Source organism: Lytechinus pictus, chromosome 12 (assembly GCF_037042905.1).
Source record: "Lytechinus pictus isolate F3 Inbred chromosome 12, Lp3.0, whole genome shotgun sequence".
Lineage (NCBI taxonomy): Eukaryota > Metazoa > Echinodermata > Echinoidea > Temnopleuroida > Toxopneustidae > Lytechinus > Lytechinus pictus.
This window is the reverse complement of record NC_087256.1, coordinates 9,262,043-9,277,827: the sequence shown is the minus strand read 5'-3', so window position 1 is coordinate 9,277,827 and position 15,785 is coordinate 9,262,043. Positions and strand designations below refer to the sequence as shown.

General features: G+C 34.5%; 1 protein-coding gene across 1 annotated transcript; it reads right to left on the bottom strand.

Moving 5' to 3' along the window:
• Positions 1-272: 272 nt before the first annotated feature.
• Positions 273-14,088, bottom strand: LOC129273490 (cytoplasmic polyadenylation element-binding protein 2-like). The gene is made up of 5 exons (XM_064107861.1): positions 14,082-14,088; positions 12,550-12,723; positions 7,535-7,624; positions 2,779-2,897; positions 273-1,954 (listed from the first exon to the last, which is right to left on the bottom strand). Exons 1-5 carry the CDS (start codon positions 14,086-14,088, stop codon positions 1,613-1,615), a joined length of 732 nt encoding a protein of 243 aa, XP_063963931.1. The 3' UTR covers positions 273-1,612.
• Between the last annotated feature and the right edge of the window lie 1,697 nt (positions 14,089-15,785).

Below are 15,785 nucleotides of genomic sequence, written 5' to 3'. Positions count from 1 at the left end.
TCATATTTTGTGCTGTAATTTTCAGGCCAGCTCTGTGCTGCTCGTACACATTACCCGCATGTGTTGTTGCCTGTTGTAAACTGGCCCACTGTGCGATGCCCCCACATTATAGTTGTTGCCTGTTGTATAGTTGTTAGTACCAAAAATGGGCATTGTGTTCAATATCTTCATGGATAAATACATGTAGTTATGGCATGGATATTTTGAAGAAGTTTATTATTAAAATATATTAAATCAGGTTTAATAACATGAAGATCAGCCCTTTTTTTTTTGCATTTTATTCAGTGTAGAATATGAAACAATTTGATACATTTTATCTTCGCCAATTACATGTAAATGGAACCATTCGGGAGCTTGTAACTGAAAACCCCTCAATCAATATCAAACAAATTCATCAAGATAAAGTATAACAGATTGTGAATGTAAACAATGTGCATAATAAACAATGTGATTGTGAAAAAGCTATTTATAAAGCACCAAGAACTGGTGTTCGCTGTAAAACAATGAAATTACCAAAATGATAACAAATTAAACAAATTGACTTCATTCTTCTGAAGGCCACATACACTGCAGGTAGCTCCAAGCATGCATGAAGTTACATCCAATTGTCGGCCAATGGTTTCAGCTCTTGCTTGTTATACTGTATTTTGAATGTGAGGGCATTTGAAGAAGAATCCTTTGCAATTGATAATTTTATCATGATATTCTTCCTTAATACCACATGTGAGAATAATTTGATAGCTCACAATGAATATTCCCATCATTCTAACAAACTTTATACAATCTTCAAATATTACTACATTGCTCTCAGGGAAGCAAGTTCAAAATGAGCTAATTATCCCCTTCTGAAAATCTTGAAATTGACCACTATTACATTGTTCTCAAGTATGCAAGTTCAAAATGAGCTAATTATCCCCTTCTCCTATGAAAGAAAATCTTGAAATCACAACACAGGATGTTGGCAAGGCCAAGCAATCTTTTGGCTCCTTGTCCATAGTCATTCTAGGCCGGATAAGATCCTGTGTTTCTTCTACATACCATCCTCATAAAGAGAAGCCAGGGCAGGCCAGAAACACGCTGGCTGGCTTGTTTGTTGAAAGACAGGATGTACATGTAACCATAGCATTAGTCTAACTAAAACAACAGGCAACAACACATGCAGGTAGTGTGTACCAGCAGCACAGAGCTGGCCTGAAAATTACAGCACAAAGTGTGAATTTGATTTTTCACCTAAAGCAAAGAAAAAATCAATTTTCAAATATGTTTTACATGTGCCTTCTGACATATTTTGTTATCATGGTTTTACATTTGTACATCATATTACTTGCCCCTTTTGTTGTCGCCTGAAGTTGGGTAGTTTAATGGAGAATTTTCCTCGTTTAGTAACATATGATAAATTACATCTTTAAACTATTTCAAAATTTTTGCTTGTTATATTTTCTGTTTCTTTTAATATGTATCATTATTAACTGTTTCTATATTTCAAGTCATACACAGGTGAGTACATTATAGTAAGTACATGAACATGATTAAGCCCCAGCCATCAGCCCCCCCCCCCCCCTTCTTCCCCCTCCAAACAAGAGAGAAAAAACAATTCATTCAAAGGAAAGTATTAATGCATGACTGAATAAAGCAAATAAACAAGAATAAAATGGTGTATCCTATAAAACAAAAATAAACACTGAAATAATACATGTAAAAACAAACAAGAAACAAATTCAACAATTTTTAACAACCTATAAGAAATACAGGAGCAATAGAAAAAAATGTGAAACTTCAAAGACAAAAATAAAAAAAATGGCAAACCAAGATATATAGATATGTTAAAAAAATACGTACCAGCTCTGAGAGGCCTTGGAACACCTCCTACAAAAATTGTCTTCCTTGGGTCTAAGGGCTGGGATCCATCTAATACAAAGTCACTATCAGCAAGGTTCCAAGGTCGAATTTGAACCTATAATCACACACAAAGAGAGAACAAAGGTAGATTATTATATGAGAATCTAAAATCTATAAAATCTGCCTTTGTGCAGTTACCCAATACTTTTGATCATTTGGCACTAAGTTTGTGTCACGAAAGGTTAAAGGTAATTTGGGGTCAACCTATTTTGGTAATCGCCAATCTCTTTTTTATTACAATCCAGAACTCTGTGGCGAAAACAGGCAAATAACTTTAGGGGCAATGGTCAACAATTTGGCTAATTTGTGTTCCAGGAAAGTAAGCAAGCTAAAAATCAATTATTTCAATTTTGAATCGATAATTTTTATTTTTTGTAATGAATTTGGTGTACATGTATTTAAGGTCATCCCCTGTCTGGGATTCCATAATTGTCTGTATAATATTAAAATTGATATGTAGAGCTGTAGACTTGTAAGCAAACAGACTGCACTGAACAATTTGGCTAATTTGTGTTCCAGGAAAGTAAGCAAGCTAAAAATCAATTATTTCAATTTTGAATCGATAATTTTTATTTTTTGTAATGAATTTGGTGTACATGTATTTAAGGTCATCCCCTGTCTGGGATTCCATAATTGTCTGTATAATATTAAAATTGATATGTAGAGCTGTAGACTTGTAAGCAAACAGACTGCACAAAAAGCTAATAATCATCTATTTGTAATAAAAAAGAATTGTAATAAGATTTGGAAGGAAATGGTTAACGAAAATTTTATTTCATATTTTTGACTACTAGTATGACTTCTTTTTTTCTTGGGGGGACTGGCAAGTTTGAATTACAAGGGGTCTTTCCCATTGGTTTTTCACCGGTCAGTACTTACTGGTTTGTCTTTAATGGTTGGGCTTGACACACAGAGATATAGCTTGTCTTCTTCCTTGATACATGCATCTATCAATGCCTGTACTGACCTCTCATCTTGGAACAACAGGAATGCATAACCTGGTGACAAAAAAAAAAGAAAGGTAAGTAATTTGTGTACTTAAAAAATATCTTCATGAGCACCTTTCACAGAAGTAAGAATCTCTCAAAGATAACCTGATAGATGAAGTAGCTGGTCACACACATCGAATCATACAGAATTTGTCGCAAAAAAAGTCTGAAATCTCTGGTTCATATCACACCCTACAAAACCTTCATATCATAAACACCATTGCATATATAAACAAGTGGAATGCCTCTGGCCGTCTCACCTGCATCACGCGATTCAATATAGCAGCAGTGCTGATTTTGAAAACTACTATAACTCGCACAAGATGTTCAGTGATACTTGGTTACTCTTATTTCCACGTTTTATGAACTAGACCAATACACTTATAGAGATATGATGGCAATTCAACAAATACCCCCAACGTGGCCAAAGTTCTTTGACCTTACATGACCTTTGACCTTGATCATGTGACCTGAAACTCGCACAGGATGTTCAGTGATACTTGATTACTATTATGTCCAAGTTTTATGAACTAGACCAACACACTTTCAAATTTATGGCTGTAATTCAACAAATACCCCAATTTGGCCAAAGTTCATTGACCCTAAATGACCTTTGACCTTGATCATGTGACCTGAAACTTGCACAGAATGTTCAGTAATACTTGATTACTATTATGTCCAAGTTTCATGAATCAGATCCATAAACTTTCAAAGTTATGATGGTAATTCAACAGATACCCCCAATTCGGCCAAAGTTCATTGACCCTAAATGACCTTTGACCTTGGTCATGTGACGTGAAACTCACGCAGGATGTTCAGTGATACTTGATTAACCTTATGTATAAGTTTCATGAACTAGGTCCATATATTTTCTAAGTTATGATGACATTTCAAAAACTTAACCTTAGGTTAAGATTTTGATGTTGATTCCCCCAACATGGTCTAAGTTCATTGACCCTAAATGACCTTTGACCTTGGTCATGTGACATGAAACTCAGGCAGGATGTTCAGTAATACTTGATTAATCTTATGGCCAAGTTTCATGAACTAGGTCCATATACTTTCTAAGTTATGCTGTCATTTCAAAAACTTAACCTCAGGTTAAGATTTGGTGTTGACGCCGCCGTCGCCGTCGCCGTCGGAAAAGCGGCGCCTATAGTCTCACTCTGCTATGCAGGTGAGACAAAAAAAAGGATAACAATTTCATGATACAGTTGAAAATCAATATAGAAAAATAAAGAAACAATTTCCATCTCATAAGATTTAATGTTGGCAGTCCAAACCAAGAGTGGAATGTTCATTTCTTCAAATCATACTTCAAGTTTCGATAAAACCTAATGACCAATCATATCTCTAATCATTTTTTCAAAAGCGTGTATTCTGGGGGGGGGTTGTTAATTTTGTTCATCTTGTTTCCAATTACCATACAATGATGATGATGATGAAAGTGCACATACATGTACATGTATCAACTCTGCACAGGGCGTATGCTAATTATCATTACGGTACTCATTAAAGCCACCATGGCTTACAATCTTAGCACACATGCATTTCAAATTCTAATTGTCATTCCTGCGTTGAAACCTGTGTTAATATTGGTAGAAAAGAAAGGGTTATTTTTGGTGATATTCTTCTCATCTACATGCCATGGTAAATAAAAACTCCAAGAAGATGCCTTGTTTTCATTGTTTGGAAACAAGCATCTCAAGAATGTTTCAACAGAACAAAAAGGCCTAAGATACAAATAACAAAAAGATATGACTCTACATGTATTTGTCTGGCCTATTGCCCTTGTTTAGTAATACAGGATATTTTCAGCAGACATAACTCAACAGAGGGCCTAAAGGTTGAGATAACAGTGCAGGTTAGAAGAATCTTTAAAAGGCAATCCCGATTTGTTTGTCCTATACTTGGAAGGGTATCTTTATAGCATCAGAGTTCATTTGAGGATCCCCATTGGTAATTCTGTAGGACTGTATCTACACTTAACAAATATCAGTCAATCCTAAAGCACAAGAGATAATAGCACAAGTAGGCCTATCTTGTTCTTATCTTAAATTGGATTTAAACTCTTCTGACCTTTACTTGACTCTGTAGCTGATAGTACATGGACAAAGAAAAACTAATTAAAATGGTGTACTAACTCAGCTTGAAGATCGAACATGAATATTATGAGGCACATCATCACATGTACATGTATGTCCATGTATGGTCCATATGATAAAGAAGTACATGTACATGTATGTACATTTTTTTTTTTTAATAATATGATCTACATGTATAGTACACACATCCAGGTTTCAATGAATTTTCACTGTCAAATCAAATGTATGGAATGAAAGGATGAAAAAAAGAAAAAGAAGACAATATACATGTATTCACACCCCAACGCCAGCTACTGCATACACTGAAGATGACACATTGCACATCTTCACACAAAAGCATACCAGTCTGCAATGCCTGGATTTTTTTGCTTTTATGGATGCCCAAACATGGACATTCTGAAATACAAAAGTATGCTTCATATACACATGTATATTGCCTGTATTATTAGGTATTTTATTTCAATTTTGCACTGGTGCATTTAACAATACCGGTACCTCTTAAGACTGGTAATCAAATTAAAAAGATTTTCTCATTTTACCAGAACAAAAATTTGAAGTTGCTTTCCTAAAAATAAAACTTTAAATTTACTAGAGTTTAGGTATGATGAAAATCCATTTAAAAAATAACAAGACTTAGAAATTGTTAATGTTTTGTGAGGTCACAAGAAAGTAGAGCTCTGCCCTATCAATTGATATAAATTCCCATGTAATGGTTCATGAGGTCTGGAAATATTTTTCTCATTTCATGTCTAAAATGTGTCTGAAGATATATTGAAAAGAGAGAGATACATGTATTGGATCATTTTATTTTTTTTATTTTTCCAAAATAAATGCATTTAATATAGAATTTCAACATCGGGCAAGCTGTTCTTGAACTTCCCATCTTTAATAGTAATGTATTGATTTCCAAGTGTATATTACATATAGGTTTGAAAATAATAACTATATTTACATTGTACTTCTACCTTATTTCATATTTACAGTTGTATATACATGTAATTAAAGTAAACATTCGAGAATACAATGTACATCTAATCTTTAGTTGACATAATCTTTGAAGGATACCTATATAACAGCAAGGGTAATATTTCATTAAAATTGTAAAGGTGCGTATCAATATCTTGTGTACTTTGCAAGCACTCTCTGTACAGAAGCTTATCAATGTGGGTCAGTTGTATATTGACAAAACTTATTGAACAAAGATTTATCTTTTCTGCTGAGGTTCCTGCAGTGATTGTGCAACTGTTAGATATGCTTGTATGATGGTGATAAAGAGGAATGGGAAACAATTGGAAGAGGTTAATGGGACCCTAAATGATGTTCTTATACACCAAAGGCATGCATTATCGGTCAAAGGGTTTTTGCGATGACCGTAATTGAATCTGGATGATAGTTCTATTTTTCTGTGATTGTATGCTTCAACAAACAATATTTGCTCTTCTGATTTTTTCATGCAAAGTTTCTTTGTATTTTCATACAAAGTTTCTCATGTCCATCACATATTATTACCTGAATGAGGCACATTGGAGACAAGATTTAAATGCATATTTTGTCTGTCTGATTGAAAAACTCAACACAAAATACGTCACAATGGCCCAGCCAGGGTACCGGTGTGCGACCAGGGACTGCAATATTCATACACCCTCGAGCCGTGAATTTGTAATTTTCCTTTTGCACCTATGTAGTAAATCATCGGTCCATATAATCCATATTCTATGATTTTGGTCAGTAAATTAAAAAACTTAACATCACAATTCACTTATACTAGTATTGGAGTAGCAGAGGGACATTGGTTAAACAGTTAGACATTTACCTTTCATGATAAACATGAAGATGTAGGCCTACATGAGTGTTTCAATTTGATTTTAACCAAAATCTCTGTTTTATTACTTATAATAACAGACATCATCGATAGTAATCCATTTTACAGCACAAAGGAAAAGCAATCACTAATGGGATAATCCTGATAATCTTGTCAAAGCCAAAATGTCATTAAGGCATATATATCTGCGCCTCGCTTTAATGTAAGTGCTTTTAATGGACAGGCATTTTATTGTCTGGACTGCGGTCTCAACCAAACTACATTAAGCATACCAACTAGGGTCACTCATAATGCCAGTCACCCTGTTGATATCAGATAGTCATTTCGGCAGTCAGCGCAAAAGGGCATTAGACCATATACTGAAATACATGCACGCATACTTCTGACTCTGAACGGACGAGATAGAGATCCTATTAAAACACATAGCATCCCTTCACCAGAATATCACATTGAAAGTGCAGATCTAATTAGTGTAATACATGAATGAACGTTACGGTTCAGTAATGATGAAAGAGAGGCGGGGGAATGAGCAGGCATGCAATGTAATTACTGATTCATTGGCAGTCAAACTGAAATAACAATTAATATTCAAAGAACATCTAAATGAAAAAAAAGGTAAATACACATAAGAATTAATGAACAGACAGAAAGACAAAGAGACAGACAGAAGAGACAAACAGAGACAGAGAGTGATGAAAATCAAACCATCATACACTAACCTTTTGGAGGAAAGTATGATTTGCTCTCTGCCTTGTGAGGCCAATCGACAACCAGGCTTCCAAAACGTCTGAAACTGGCAGTTATTTCATCTGGATAGTGATTTAGAAATACAGGAAGATAAAATGGATTAATTCCAAAGTTCAATCTTTCACATGAATGTATCCTTCAATAGCACAGATAAGAAAAATTTTTATGTGCATATGAATATGAATTAAAGGTAAAAGACAGTAGTTGCAGCAAACAATTATTTCATGAGAACGTCATTAAAATCAAGGTTAATTGCCACAATATTATCATACATAGATCTAGATCTGGTACATTGAAATACACTCATCTTTGTGAAATCATGAAATTTTAGCTGAAAACCGATAATTCTGATGATCACTAACACAGAAAAGCATATATGTGGGACAGTGTATTAATATTGCTCGGAAAAATACCAGACATTTGATGGAATTCCGTGCTTATTTTGCTAATTTCTCAGCAATTACACATTTTCTTCCAGAGCCACTTGGCACATATTTTTTATTTTTACATACCGTACATGTACAAACACTTTGGTGGTAATTTTATTGGATTCTGTTCAAACTCATTTTGAGATCATTACCAAAACTGGTAATTATCTTCAATTCCAAGACCATTGTGTGTGTCAAGTATCAAGAGCATTGGGCAAAAACTGAGCATGAATTAACTAAATAAGAAAATGCATTTGCATCTCTAGTATTCATTTTCTGTGAATAATCATACAAGAATCAATCAATAAATTTATGATTACATGTATTGAGGGGAACATCAAATATATTGCCAACAAAAGAATCATATTTGCTCGAGTTTAGACGAGGGCAATATGGGTCTCTTTTAAGGGCAATATATTTGATGTTCCCTGAAAGAAGAGCCAGTCAATATTTTTATTATCATCCAAATCAGATATCTAGAGCAAAATCATGATAATGGTGATATTTCTTTTAAAAATAGAGATCTATTGTGTCATGTTAATATCAGGGTCTAGGTTCTGCACTTTACCATTATGACGAACATGTACTTGCAATCGCCCGGATCCAGCGTTGTCTTTATTATGACGTATACTGTTGGTGCACGGATCATTATGAAGTGTATCTCTTTATACACATCCTCAAATGCCCGGATGTCAGACCGGAGAAAATACAAAAGGTATATGTTGCGTTGTCTCTGCATGCAAAGTAAATACCTGTACGCGCACTGAGACCAAGGAAAATACAAACAATATAGGCCTACCTATCCCTTCCCGATATTAAGAAAATGTAGGGCAATATGGTTTTGTAAATGACCAGCTCAGATGTCTGATACGGATAATAATGGGTATTATTAGCTGTTTCAGACATCTGAGCAGGGAAACTTTAATACATTATTGCCTGCTTATGACTGTGATCAAATGGTGGGTAAAGTTTCCAGTTGTTTATTCACGGACGCAAATTATTAAATTATTGACCGCTCAGTAAAAGTCAATGAGAAAATGCATTGAAATGTAGTGGGTAAGGCAGAGCTAAAATCAGGTTCTACGCATCCTATTGAACCGTGCAGCAACAATATACATCAAAATGTTAATCAAGATGAGACAACGCTGAATACATGTACTGCATCCCTAGGCCAGGGATGCGACATTTCAATTACGTCACAATGGTTTAGTTCAGAGGCCCAGTCTGCTCAACATGACAAAATAGATTCCCAGTCTTAAGGGGTAAAACATCTTAATTTTCACGATTTTTGCTCTAAATATCTGATAATAATAATAAAAATAGGGACTGGCTTTTTTTTTTCAGGGAACATAAAATATATTGCCCTTCATCTGAAGACTCAGGCCAATATGATTCTATTGTGGGTAACTAATATATTTTATGTCCCCCTCAAGGCCAGTCAATATTATATATATTTCAGCTACATGAATATGTAGGCCTACATTAATCTTGCATTTTCATCTTTTGTTTTTAAATGCAATGCATTATTGTATGAATGTTTCTGTGACATCTAGAATGGCTAGACCTGCATTCACATTATACATGTATGTACTACAGTATATTGTAATAGTTCCAAGATCAAGGCAAAAGAATAGATAATCTCCTCAAGAAGCGATGCTTGCATGAGGTGACTAGGCAATTTGATTCCTGTGTTTTATCTAGAGCAACAGTACTCCTAACCCAATGAGAATTGATCTAGGTAGAGTTCAGAGTTCATATTTGTGCTACAGGTAATTCATGTTTGTCTTAGCACCACAGCAATGACTCTGTACACACCCTGTGTAATGCAAGTACCAGTAATTTCAGACCTCCAATACCATCTTTACATAGTGACTCGGCTTGAGTGTTGAATCCTCAAGCCAAGGCGAACATTGTAAAGAGGGCAACCATGATCGTGTTTACAGCAAAAATAAAAGGTGAGGTCAACACCGCCTGAAGATCACGAACGTAATTTCTTTGATATACGCTAGGATAACACAAAATATTCTGCAAAGCACTTTTAGAAGGCGTCCAATGTAAAAAGCATTAATTACTAAAATTGCAATGTGATTATTCAATTCAGAATTTATTTCCAAATTCATTAAAAAAGAACAAAATGAGAACAAAATTGTATATACACAAAGAAAATATAAATAACATAAAACAAAAAATAAATAAATAAATTTAAAATATGATTATTTCTGCTGTTGTAATATATTTTGGGCAAATTATATCATTCACTTTAATTGAGATAAAATGATTTACAATACAGTCATTAGACTTTCTCATTGATATTTCAGTGGTTTAAGCTGTGTATAATTTTACAACAGCATTCTGAAACACCTACATATTTGAAATAGCTGTTCAAACTCCTTTGCGAATTGACATTCCCTTCTTTTTGTACGGCTGTAGGAAAAATCCATATTTACTTGAACGCAAAAAAAATGAATATTGGAGTTGGATCAACAAACATTTACTCAAGGGGGTGGTGGATGGCCTACAGTGGACCAACAGTTTTTAGCTTGTCCATCAATCAAGAATGGTTGTTGAGTATTTCATAAGACTGTCCATAAAACTACCCTTGACTTTCACACCCCTTTTCTACTCGATCAAGCTTTTTCCAACCAAAATCTATGCAACTTACAGTGTATGCCTTCACTTTAAACAGGTTTTAGCCGGCAAAATCAATTTTGTTTCTACTTGATGGCCAAAGCCCCAAGCTCAACCACACATGCACATTTACATGCAGTTATTCAACAACTGAATTCTTTTTCTAGTCTCACCTCACAGAATCTTTAAAAGGGACACCCCCAAAAAAATAGGCAATTAATGCAACCACTTCTAATAAATAAAGATCACATTTCAAATGTTTCTATTAATTTGATACCCCTTTCAGCATTTAGGCCTATTGACTAGTTGATTATCACTTCATGATGTTCTTTAGTGAATCTCTGATCCTAACTATGTCCACAAAAAGTCATTGAATTTTGAATTACTCAAAATAGCATTTGATTCCATACAAGTAGTCCCAAAATACCCCGGTAGCTTTTTATTTACACCAGGTATTCAGCCCTCCACGCCCAGTGGGTCGGCCACATTTTATATGACATTGAGCTGCTCTTGAAAACACTGTTAATGCCCTTGACTACATAATAATAGCAAACACTATGCAGAGAAATAATATGTTAAATTAATTTCTTTGTATCTCAAGGTTCAATGTGCATAGGGTATTATCAGTGAACTTGCCTCTTGCAGAACAGAACAAGCAAAGGCAATACGGCCTACATACATGTAATAGTAAATTTATTTTTACATTTCAAACATGAACAAACCAAGAAGGGAAATTGTGAAAATTTGAGATTTCCTAGTCATTTTCAATTTTTTTATTCATATTTTCTAAAGTGCAACTGAAATACAATAAAAGAGGGACAAATATTGAGAGAAAAGATTCACATTTTTAGATTTGTAATCCCAATTATTTTTTATTCCACAAAATGCATGTTGATGGAAAAATTTGTATTTTTAAGAATTTTTGAAAGATACTGCTCTGTTGCATGAAAATGAGTGTGAAGTTTCAGGACCCCTTTCAAAATGACACTTACAGAGGTGTATATAAAGACTGATATTTTCATTTAATTGAGACTTGCACTAATATCAAGACTTTAATACAGAATATTAACATGTAGGCCTACATGCTGTACATTGTAGATTCAATTCAAGACAACCTGAAAATATCATATTTTGTTGTCTTTTATCCTATGCAAAGACTACATGTGATCCTCAAATAATAACAAAAATTAATTTGGGGCAAAAGATGCATCCAATATGCACAGTGCTGCACACTGAATGCACAATGCTGCACAAAATATTCCCAGCTAGAAAGGGTTATTTTCAGTTGGTCTAATGCCAATTCGTCCAATTACCAATGTCTATCATCATTTCGTCTACCATCAGGTCGTCTACTATCATTTGGTCTACCAGCCATTTCGTCCACTCACCATTTCATCTAACAACCAGTTGGTCCAATAGCCAGTTCTAAGTCATTTGGTCGGAATGAACTACATTAAGTGTTAATTGGGCGAAATGAATGAAAATAAAGTGGCTATTAGACCAACTGGTTATGAGACAAAATGGTAATAGACGAACTGGTGATTAGACGAAGTGATGATTGGACCAAATGGGTATTGGACCAATTGGTTGTTAGACGAAAAGTTGATGGACGGAATGGCATTAGACTATCAAATGAAGGTAGACCATGTGATGAGTGGACGACTTGGCAATAGACTTATTGGCAATTTACCCTAGAAAGTTGCACAGAATTTTAATGTATTAATACTATTATCCTCATTGTTAATATCATAATGACTAAAAATCATCAATATCATGATTTTCATATCATTGGTAATTATCATCATCGCCATCACCACCACCATCAGTATTATCACCACCACTGCCACCATCATCACCATCATCCTCATCATCATCATAGTCATTACTATCATAATCACCATCGTCATCATGCTTACCACCAATCTTCTTACCTTCATCAATATCAGGTGGAAGTCCTCCAACAAACACCTTTCTTGAGTACCTCTCTCCAGGGTAGTCTACAGAGCGGGGTGAGATGTGACCCGGTGAGCTGAGAGAAGGAACAATCTGATCATGACGCCCATCATCCAGGAGATTATCTGAGCCTGGGAACAAAGCTGAGCTCCCTACAGATCAAAGTAATTTTGAAGAAAGAAAATAAAAACATGAAAACGGAATGCCAAGAACACCTAGAATTGAAATTACATGTAGAATGAAATAATGGGTATAAGATATTGTTCTATGAACATCTTAATCATTTTTAATTATCTTTGATGCCCTCTAGGGATACAGAATAAAACTCATCTTGCTCATTCTATTAAGATATTGGAGGGATGCTCTGGGCTGAGAATAATATGATTTAAACAGATAAAGAAAAATCAGACAAACAAAACACTGAAAATTTGATCAAAATCGAACTAGGAATAACAAAGTTATGGCATTTTAAAGATTTGCATTATTCCGCTGAAACAGTTCTAGGCATGTCTTAATGAGCAACCTGATGATGTCATATCCCCACTTGTTCTTTTGTATTTTATTATTTGAAATGAGGTTTATTCAAATTTTTACTGCCAAGAACTGAAAAAAATGGATTGACAACTGATTTAATGGATTAGATATTCATTGCTGCAACTTATTTCATTATAAAGGAGACACATTATTAACACACGTACATGTATGAAATAATGAAACAATTATGATTTCATGTACATGTAATAACATAAGAAAAATGAAAGTGGGGATGTGACATCATCAGCCCTGCCCACCTAATGAATATTCATGATGACGTGCATATAACTATTTTCACAAAACATTGCTAAACTTTAAAATTTAATAACTTCTTATTTGTTATCCTATTTTGATGAAATTTTCAGCATTTTGCTCTGTGAATTTTACTCTATTTATTTAGATAATAAATATTTTCAGCCAGGAGTTCCCCTTTAATAAAATTGAACATTTCACAAACTATATGCACTTCAACATTAAATGTAGAGCTCTTTTATGGAATATTTACCCCACAGGCCTATTCAATCCAATTTAATATATGACTTAAGACATACATGTAAGTTTTCTAGTTAACGATTTGCTAAGGGTTCACACAAGAAGTCTCCATTCTTGTTTCAAATAATACCCAGTACATTAGAGGTTGAGCACTGAAAACATTGCATGGCTCAATATCAAACATTTAAAATTGAACAATTTATCCACTTTTGCTATTAAGATTTTCATAATTCACCAGCACAGTGTAATCTACATTTATGCTTCTGGAGTTCTACATGTACAGGCCTTAACAGGCCTACGTGTACCTGTACATGTACAGAAGTAGAATATACATTAGTACATGTATGCACACACAAACGTTTCTGCTACTGGAATACACAATTTTAGGCTCATATAGAACGTAATTAAAACATGGCATCCCATCTCTCTCATCACAAGATAATGTATGAGAGCAATGTTTGTGGAAGCAAGCAGCACTTCCAACCAGACATGATTGATGTACATGCATGCATGTCATCTAATGAGTGGATGACGTCAATGAACGCTCCACTGTATTCATTACACAAATACGATGTATGGAATCCAAATGGGATGGATTACAAATTATCATACTGTAGAAATGATAAAATGTTAATAAATGCAATGCCAATAGTTTACAATGTCAACTGCATGATAAATGAAGTGTAAATATGTGATTTAGTGTCCATGATGATCTGCCAAGCATGTGATACAGGCCTACAGTGTACACGGTACATGTTGTACAGTGTGTTGACTACAGTGTACTTGATTGTTATTTCTTACCGGTACTTTAACTACATATGTTGGCCCTACCTAGGCATGAAAATAAAACATCCAACTACACACATCTATCTGTGTACAAAGTAAGATTTAAAATGTATTGTACATCCTACAGGGACCTAGGAGATACATAGGGCACTGCAATTTTCTCCTTATCACTGCCCAGTTCAGCCCTCAAAATCCCCAGATGGATTGCTAAGGGCTGTAGAAGGGGGCAACCATCACTATCCTACATACAGCAGAATGATATGTACCACATACATTCCACAAAACAGTAGCCCTTCTCCTTCAAATGACAGAAATAGCCCCCAGAATTCATAAATACCCATGCTAGGAAACAAAAACTATTTCATGTACCCTGTGGTTGTGTATATCATTGCATTAAAGGTCAAGTCCACCCCAGAAAAATGTTGATTTGAATAAATAGAGCAAAATTAAACTAGCATAACGCTGAAAATTTCATCAAAATCGGATGTAAAATAAGAAAGTTATGGCATTATAAAGTTTCGCTTATTTTTCATAAAACAGTGATATGCACAACTCAGTGACATGCAAATGAGTCAGTCGATGATGTCCATCACTCACTATTTCTTTTGTTTTTTATTGTTTGAATTATACAATATTTCATTTTTTACAAATTTGACAATACGGACCAACTTGACTGAACCATATAATATTAAACAATGCTAATTCCACATGTTCAGGGAAGAATTAATCGTTGTTTCACATGACAATGAGGAGAAAATCAGAATATTTCATATTTCATATAATAAGATACAAAAGAAATAGTGAGTGGATGACGTCATCAGTCTCCTCATTTGCATACCAACCAGGATGTGCATATAACTGTTTTGTGAAATTAAGCGAAACTTTAAAATGTCATAACTTTCTTATTTTACATCCAATTTTGATGAAATTTTCAGTGTTATGCTTGTTGGATTTTTCTCCTTTTTTTTCAAATAAACTTTTCGTTGGGGTGGACTTGTCCTTCAGAATTTGTTGTAAATAGAGTACCGAAGTGATGACATCACAACAACCTTTTTTGCAGTTCAGCATATTTGATACCACATTTTGGTAGAGCATGATGAAATACAAAAATTTGGTGCGAATCGGTCCATGGGGGCCTGAGATATGACCTCATGAATACTTAATTAGCCCTAATGAAGTCAATGTATTATTGGCCTGGTTCTAAAAGTTAGGAACCAGGCCAATAATACATTGACTTCAATGAGGCTAATTATGTATTCATGAGGTCATATCTCAGGCCCCCATGGACCAATTCGCACCAAATTTTGAAAGTGGAGATATTTCATCATGCTCTACAAAAATATGTTATAAAAAATGCTGAAATGCAAAATTGAAAAATTGATGTCGATTTGATTGACGTCGC

Excerpts from the sequence above, each read along its gene's own strand:
- LOC129273490 (XM_064107861.1), bottom strand. Across the intron at positions 7,625-12,549 it reads TCCACCTGATATTGATGAAG|ATGAAATAACTGCCAGTTTC; the intron begins GTAAGAAGATTG and ends ATCACTATCCAG. Across the intron at positions 1,955-2,778 it reads CAACCATTAAAGACAAACCA|GTTCAAATTCGACCTTGGAA; the intron begins GTAAGTACTGAC and ends GTGTGATTATAG.